Source organism: Sminthopsis crassicaudata, chromosome 3, assembly GCF_048593235.1.
Source record: "Sminthopsis crassicaudata isolate SCR6 chromosome 3, ASM4859323v1, whole genome shotgun sequence".
Lineage (NCBI taxonomy): Eukaryota > Metazoa > Chordata > Mammalia > Dasyuromorphia > Dasyuridae > Sminthopsis > Sminthopsis crassicaudata.
In genome coordinates, this window is record NC_133619.1 from 612,098,093 (window position 1) to 612,106,704 (window position 8,612).

The 8,612-nt window shown below is 46.6% G+C and overlaps 1 protein-coding gene across 1 annotated transcript; it reads left to right on the forward strand.

Annotated features, from left to right (window-relative positions):
* Nucleotides 1–2,498: 2,498 nt before the first annotated feature.
* Nucleotides 2,499–6,481, forward strand: RNF186 (ring finger protein 186). Its single transcript, XM_074306058.1, has one exon. The coding sequence runs from the start codon at nucleotides 2,557–2,559 to the stop codon at nucleotides 3,649–3,651; it is 1,095 nt and encodes a 364-aa protein (XP_074162159.1). The 5' UTR covers nucleotides 2,499–2,556; the 3' UTR covers nucleotides 3,652–6,481.
* Nucleotides 6,482–8,612: the final 2,131 nt, after the last annotated feature.

Consider the following 8,612-nt stretch of genomic DNA (forward strand, 5'->3'; position numbering starts at 1 on the left):
ATACCTGGAAAGGTAGGAGACAGCTGGGCTGTTATGAAAGTTTCTTAATTCCAAGCAGAAGATTTTCTATCTGGTCCTGGCAATTACAGGAGCTTATTGAAAAAAGGACTGACTTGTGCTTTAGGAAGATCATTGATTGTGACCGCTGAGGAGAGGATAGATTGGAAAAGGGAGAGACAGGCACAGAGCGAGAGACAGGCAGAGCCCCCAGCAGGCATCGAAGTGGTCCTGATATGAGGTAATGAGGGCCTGCCACCAGAGGGGTAAATGTCAGAGGAGAGAAGGTCACCATAAGAAATGCTACAAAAAGAATACTAACAAAAAATTAAATATAATAAAAATATTGACATGACTTGCTAATAAATATAATAGTGGAGGAGGAGGGAAGAGTAAGGAATCTAGAATATAACCTTCACAGAAATAGGGAAGTCAGAAAGGAAGGAGAATTGGGGGGGATAATAATTGCAATCATTTATATGTTTTACATTGCTGCATATATATGGCCTAGATTAAATTGCTTACTATCAGCATCAGCCCAGAAGTCAGGAGGACCTGAGTTCAAATCTGGTCTAAAGACACTTAACAAGTCCTAGGAGTGTGAGCCTGGGCTAGTCACTTGACCTCAATTGCCTCAGGGGAAAAAAAATTGCTTCCTATCTTAGTGAGGGGAGGAAGGGAGAAAAATTGGAACTCAAAATTTTATATAAAAAATAAATATGTTGGGGGCAGCTAATGTAATGCTGGAGAAACTGAGGCAGGATAAAGATTAGAGAACAATTTGATTATTAATTTATTGGAGAGTAAATCAATTGACTGGATCAGCCTCTCACCTTCAAGTATCCAGCACTGACTGTCAAAATACAAGACTCTTTTAGAGGGTAACAAAAACAATGACATAATGGTAGCTGGATGGGATGACCTAATGGGGGGAGGCACCTGGAATGACATGATAGAGGGAGATACTGGAGAGACTCTTGATATTCTAATAATGTCAAAAATGCATAAACCTTTATCCCATCAAACATTAAGAGGGAATGATTATAGCCTGGGGTTTTGGGGCAAAGTAACTGAGGTAGGAAGACTTCAAGGAGACTATGGCATAACACTAGGTGGCACAGTGGATAGAGCATCAGCCCTGAAGTCGGGAAGACGTGACCTTGGGCAAGTCACTTAACCCAGATGCCTAAGCAAACAAACAAACATATATATATATAAAATGTTTAACCTATATCAGATTGTTTGCTGTCTTAGGGAGGGAGAAAGAGGGAGGAAGAAAGAGGGAGGAAATTTTGGAACATAAGGTTTTGCAAAGATGAATGTTGAAAACTATTTTTGTGTGTATTTGAAAAAATAAAATATCATCTTTTGGGGAAATAGCCATTATTTATATAGTACTTGAAATTTTGCACAATATTTTTATTAGCTTTTTATTTTCAAAATACAGGCAAAGATAGTTTTCAGCATTCACTCTTGCAAAATCTTGTGTTTCAAATTTTTTTCCTTCCTTCCCCCTACCCTCTCCCCTAGACAGCAAGTGATCCAGGATAGGTGAAACATGCTTTACACAATATTTTACAAATAGTACATCATTTCATCCTTACAACAGTCCGGGGAAATAGGGGTCAGTACTATCAGGGAGCCCTGGCTTCAAATCCCCCCTTCAAATTTTGTTTAGTAGTTTCAATTATATGACCCTCTTGGTGACCCCATGTGGGATTTTCTTGGCAGATACTGGAGTGGTTTGCTATTTCCTTCTCCAGCTCATTTTACAGAGGAGGAAACTGAGGAAAGAGGCTTCCGTGACCAGGGTCACCCAAGTAGGAAGTGTCTGAGGAAGGATTTGAACTCGCAGAGGAGCGTTCCAGACTTTGAGCGGACTACCTACTGAGCCACCTAGTTGTCTCCTCCTTCAGCTGTCTCTCAGCCTCAGTTTCCTTACTTGAAAAATGGCCATGACATCTGTAATATGTCTGTGAGGTTCAAATGAAATCATCCCAAAGAAGCTTGCAAACATTAAAACGCTCTGTAAATAATACTCACTATTATTCTCCTTTCAGAATGTCCTGAGAGGTCAGAGCTGTGGAACTAAACGGGGCTTTAGAGAGCATTTAGCTTAATCCTCTCGTTTTACCCGTGAGGGACGCACAAAGGGAACCGTCCCCCGCTCTGGGGTCAAAACCCGAGTCCCGAAGACTTCGGAGAGCTCCTGGCGCCAGATCAGACGCCTCCGTCCCCAAATGCTCCAGCCAAGGATGAATTCTCCCAGGAAGGAGAACCCCCCACCCCCACCCCCCCGAGAAATCCCCTGCGTGCAGGTATGATGGAGACCCGGGCCCCGCGAGCAAGACAAAGTCTCCCAGCTCCGGGTTACTGATTAATGATGAATTAAAACAAGCACAACAACAACACAACCCGGAGCTGGTAACAGTAACCGCACCGCGAGGCTGGGAAGCGAGAGACTCGGACACGTGACAGGGAAAAGCAGCCCATAAAAAGCCCAGCCCAACTTTAACAAGTTATTCCGAGCGGAGCGGCCGCAGTCTGCGCGTTTCGGGGATGGAGAAGCCCCAAGGCGGACTTTTGGAGGGAGCGGAGACCGGCTTGCCGGGCCTGGCGGCATCCCCCGGAGGCTGTGCCCACGCCCCGGAGCAGACGGCCATGTCCCACGCTAACGCCCTGGGCGCGTGCCCGCTGGAAGTGCAAGAGCTGAAGCCCCCCCGCTCCGCTGACGGAGACCCGGAGCAGCCGAGAGCCCCCCGCTCCGCTGACGGAGACCCGGAGCAGCCGAGACCCCCCCGCTCCGCTGAGGGAGACCCGGAGCAGCCGAGAGCCCCCCGCTCCGCTGACGGAGACCCGGAGCAGCCGAGACCCCCCCGCTCCGCTGAGGGAGACCCGGAGCAGCCGAGAGCCCCCCGCTCCGCTGACGGAGACCCGGAGCAGCCGAGACCCCCCCGCTCCGCTGAGGGAGACCCGGAGCAGCCGAGAGCCCCCGCCTCCGCTGACGGAGACCCGGAGCAGCCGAGAGCCCCCCGCTCCGCTGACGGAGACCCGGAGCAGCCGAGAGCCCCCGCCTCCGCTGAGGGAGACCTGGAGTGCCTGATCTGCTGTCACCGCTACCGCTGGGAGCGGCCGCCCAAAGTGCTGAGCTGCCAGCACACCTTCTGCGCCGTGTGCCTGAGGCTGCTCCTGACCGTCCGCGAGGACACGTGGAGCGTCACCTGCCCCCTGTGCCGCGCCGCGACCTCGGTGCCGGGGGGGCTGGTCTGCAACCTCCGCGACCAGGCGGAGATCTTGGGGAGGCTGGCGAGGTTCGCTCCGGAGGTCCGGCTCGCTCCCCAGTACCTGGCGCGGCCCGCGGGCGGAGAGCTGCCCGGCGTGGGGGGGGAGGCTGGCGAGGACTCGGAGAGTGTGAACCGGGTGGCCGCCCGGAGGCTGGCGGTCCACCTGCTGCTGCTGGGCCTTCTCATCTTCCTCATCCTCCCCTTCGTGTACCCCGGCGCTTTCGGCTGGTTCCTGGTCTCCGCCATGTGCGCCGCGCTGCTGCTCTCCTCCGCCTTCTGCTGCCTCCCGGGCGGCCGGGACTGCTGGGGCCCCGCCAAAGCCCTCCTCCCGGGGCAGCAGAAGCACAGCCATGTGGCTGCCATTGCCTGACCGCGCCGTCCAGCCGAGGCGTGTGTCTCACAGGGAATAAGCAGTGGGGGTCCCCTCCGAGACTACGGAGCCCCCTTCCCTTCCGAAGCAAATACTCCCGTGCCCTTCTGAATCCAAACGCTGGATCTGGTTCCGTGGCGGGGTTCGGACCCCACACCCGCTGACTGCCAGTCCCCGCCCTTCTCCATGGAGATGGGAACCAGTGGATGATGGGGAGAGAACCCCGGGGCGCTGCTGTATTTATTTATTACCTTGACCAGGAACAACGATAACTGGGTGGGCTTCTCTGTATCTATAAAATGAAAGGGTTGGACCCCCACCAATTCTGACAGACTTTGTTCTGAGATTCCCTACTCTAAGGTCCCTTCCAGTGATAACAATCTGTGTTTTAAGACTTCTAATGCTCTGTGTTCTAAATCCCTTCCCAGCTCTCACTTTCTATGTTCTAAGGTCCTTCCCAGATCATATAACCCATAACGGCTGTTCACCCGTCCCTGCCTCCTTGATGTAAATGAGAACCAGTGAGTGGATGATGGGGAGAGGACCCCGGGGCGCTGCTGTATTTACTTTTTACCTTGAACTGGAACAATAACTGGGTGGGCTTCTCACTCTGTATCTATAACATGAAAAGGTTGGACCCCCACCAATTCTGACAAACTTGGTTCTGAGGTCCCTTCCAATGATAACAATCTGTGTTTTAGACTTTAAGGTTCCATGTTCTAAGGTCCTTCCCAGCTCACTTTTACACTATCTATCCTAAGAGCTCTGGAGATCTACACTCTGAGTCCCTTAGAGTTCTGACAGAGAAGAACAAATTCATGTGTTTCCGGATATTTGGGTCCCCATTTAAGCTTTGTCATAAAGATAAGAAAAACCATAAAAACAACGGTACTTACCACCAACCTCGCCCCTTTCCAACGTTGGTTTATCCGGAAAGTTTGTTTAATGTGTTTCATCTTGGGTGAAGGCCAGGGTCAGAGGAAGGTTCTTAGACCCCCTCTATTGTACAAGTCTATTGGTTAATACCTTTTTTGTAAGTTGACTGATTTCTCTGAGTAGAGAGGTGGTCAAAATTATCTTATGTGTCTATATTTATTTAAGAAGAGACCTTTGTGGCCATCTTTTAGTAAATAGCCTCCTCCAAGAAAAGCAAAAAAACCCAAAACCAACCACCCACCCTTTTCTCTACCCAAAAAAACCCCCAAACTTAGATGGTCCAAATATGTTCCCTAGGCCCTCAGTACAAAATGGGTTTGTTGGTCAAGTCGGATAATGGGGCTCTCCAGATTGAGAAACTTTTTTTTTCTTATGTCCAAGTCAGAGCAGCTCATGAAGGGTCAGGATGTGTTGGAAAACTCTCAGCCAACTTAATGGTATCTTTAGGTCTTTGATGTTTTGGGTCTTTGGGGGACATGGAGAATAGGGAAAATAAAATTTTTGATATTTGGCCATTGATTCCTCTTGAGAAGAAATGAAAGGCAGTTACTGGGGCTAGATGAGTCTTCTATCTGTTCCCAAGATAACTCTTTATTCCTGTTAAAATGAGAGATGTCAATCAGAGGAATCACAAGTCTTTTTCAGTTCTAAGTTCTATTTTAAAGACCTTCCCAGTTCTAACCTGTTTTTAAAGGTCTCTTCCAGCGCTGACATTCTCTGTTCTATGGGCCTTCCCAGCTCTGACATCCTGTTTCCTAACTAAGGGCCCTCCCACATCTGGCATTTCAAGTTCTAAAGTCTCCTGCTTCCATTAACATTTTGTGTTCTCAAGGCCCTCCTACCTCTGACATCCTGTGTTCTGTGCTTCTTTGATTTCCAGCTAGAACACAACTGAGTCTAGAAAAACTCAGGACTTAGAGAAACAGAATGGTGACTTCAGACCTGCACATAGTTGATTGTACTATACCTGGATCAAGACTATAAAGTTGGAGTTCCATGTGCCTTGATGATTACCATCCTTTATGTTATTAGTTGACATTTGTGGACTAAAGTCCCATGGGGGCTCAGTACTGTGCTAGGTCTGCGGGTGCTGTAGGTGCTCCTCCAGAGCATCTTGGGGGGGGGAACTATGAATGTGCCTCATTCAAAAAACAAATGAACAAATCATTTTCTCAGGATGCTGAGGATGTGGTATTTCCTTATAAATTTTTTTTCACTGTGATATCCTTTAAAAATTATTATGTACATATTTTTATATATGAGATAATATTTATATAAAATATATTCTGTGTGTGTGTGTGTGTGTGTGTGTGTGTGTGTGTGTATTTCCAATTATCTTTTCCAGCTCTGAAGTAAGAGCACTTGTGCCTTGGACTTTCTTATCACTTTGGATGCTCACCATTGGCAATGCCTTAGAAGAAAAGCAAGAAGAAGAAGAAAAAAAAGAGAGAGAGAGAGAGAGAGAGAGACTGTGTAGAGAAGAAAAGGTATTATTAGCCCCTGGCCCCAGAAGCTGGGCCTGAGGTCCAGCTCTGCCACAAATTCACTGTTGGAGCTTTGACAGGTCATTTCCTTCTTTGGTCACCTGTAAAAATTGCTGGGGGGTTGAGGGGAGGAAGGAAAGTGAGATTAGACTCATTAGATAATCTCTAGGGCCTTTTACTGTACATAGAGCACTGAGCCTAAAGTCAGGAGGATTATTTCAAATATTTACTAACTATGTGACAAGGCAAGCCACTTGACCTCTGTTTGCCTCAATTTCTTCATCTGTAAAATGGGAAGCATAGTAATACCTACCTCACAGAGTTGTTGTGAGAATTAAATGAGATAATAATTTAAAAAGGACTTAGGTATATAGTAGGTGCTTAATAAATGCTTGTTCCCTTTCCCTTCATTCATTATTGAGTCAATGTATATATTTAACCATCAAGTGAATCTAAGGACATATTTTTTAAAATAGGGGTTTGAGGTTTGTCTCTGTGAAACTTATGTGAATAAATCATTATCAGCTTATTGGCATCTTGGGGCCAAAGTGAAGAGGGAGGGGAGACAACTTAAGTGACCTGCCCTGATCACACACGTGGCTGGATTTGAATTCAAGCCCTCCAGACTCTAGGACCAATATTCTATTCACTGTAGCAGCTAGCTGTCTCAGCCAATGTACTTTTTATACATGATCTGAAAATGACTGATCCCCATCTGATATCACCAGTAAATTCAGACAATTGTTTAGGATTTTCAGGCTTTCATTGGTCCTGTGATGATCTTGGCAGGCTGTGACTCCCTCATTCTCATCCTCCCAGAGAGCCCCTTCCAGCACGCCCATCCCACCCCAACTTTTAGCCTTTGATCTCTCTGACTCCAGTGGAAAGGCACAGGTTTTAGGTGTAGGTGTAGGAAATTCGCCCAGCAAGGCTTGAGTCCTTACTCGGTCACTAATTTATTACATGACCTCAAGCAAGATATTAAACCTTTCTGGGCCTCAGTTTTGCCTTCTGTTAAATAAGTGGGGTCAACAAAGTGATCCCTGAGGTCCCCTTCTAATTATTTAAGACTACATAGCAAGCCAAAGCAAAGAATACCCTAGAATGCCTCAGTACACACTCAAGAATCACTGCAATAGAGACCAAGAGAGGCAGTATGGCATCCCTAAAAAAATGAGGCCCTTGGAAGTAGGTCCATGTATTCAAAATCAATACTATTTGAAGTTATAATTATGTAAAATATGATCATCTGTTCCAGGCCAATAGAAATAGGCAGTGCAAATCCAGATAATGGAGCCAGTAAAGTGGATTTATCATTCACACAAACCAGGAGCTAGAAAGTACCTTGGAGCTTCTCTCTCCATGTGTGACTTTCCTCTTCTGTTAAATATTGGGATTGGACTAAATGGTTACTTAAGGCCCCTTCCAATTCTGACATTCTGGGTTCTAAGGTCCCTCCCAGCTCTGACATTCTGTGTTCTGAGGGCTTTCAATGTTCTATGTTCTATGCTTTCAGAGCTAACATTCTTTGTCCAAAGTTCTCAAGTCAGCTTTAATATCCTACAATAAGGTCTTTCCCAGTTCTGATACTCTGATTTTTTGAGAACTTGATGATCTGAGAATCCCCTTCAGCTTTAGACAGAGATAAGATTCTATTCTTGACAATTTTGAGGTCTCAGCCTTCAGAAGATTTCTCTAAGAGGACTCTCCCAGGAAAAATCCCTCCTTTCTCCCACAAGAGAAGCCTATTGTTCTTGTACTACATATACCAGACCCAGACTCCAAGGCTCTAAATCAGGATGAGATGCCTTTACCCCAGGCACACACCAGGAATAGGAATATTAACCATAGCTTCTCAAACTCAGAAAGACAACTTGTTCCCAGATGCTGATTAACTTCCTCTATGTTCACCACCAATCTCATAATCAAAATTACTCATTAGACATGGGAAAACTTTAGACCCAGAAGCCCTAAATTTGGATCCTTGCTGGAAAGGACCTCAGAGGCTGGCTATCCAGTCCAGACATTAGAGACCCAAGTCCCAGAAAAGCCAAATGATTTGCCAGAATTCTCACAGTATGAAGTCCCTTTAGCTCCAGAGTCCACACACTTTGCCACAGTCTGAAGAGCTGAATTTGGATCTTGGCTCTGGTACCTATTACTTTTACTCCCTTTTTACTCAGTTTCCCAATATGCAAAGTGAAGAGAATGGTGATCTTGAAGATCTCTTTTAGCTCTCAGGCCTTTGATCACCACTTCTGATCAGCAACAAGTGATCCAATGTGACCGACCACACCATATATCAGAGGGTAATGGGACCAGCGGGTCAAAGAGTTCTAGCTTATGCCATATGAAATACCCCATACTTAGACTAAACTGCCTCTACAGCAGCCAGGGGGATTTTTTCAGACTGTACCAGAAACATTTAGTTCTCCCTTTGGGGTAAAACATGCCTGGGGCAGTTCACTGAATGTCAGGAGCCATTCTCACAAAACCTGAGGTGAAACCAGGAAAATAGGTCAGGACAACTCTGTTTCATCT

Coding starts and splice junctions, on each gene's coding strand:
- RNF186 (XM_074306058.1), top strand. CDS start 2,557: ATGGAGAAGCCCCAAGGCGGACTTTTGGAGGGAGCGGAGACCGGCTTG.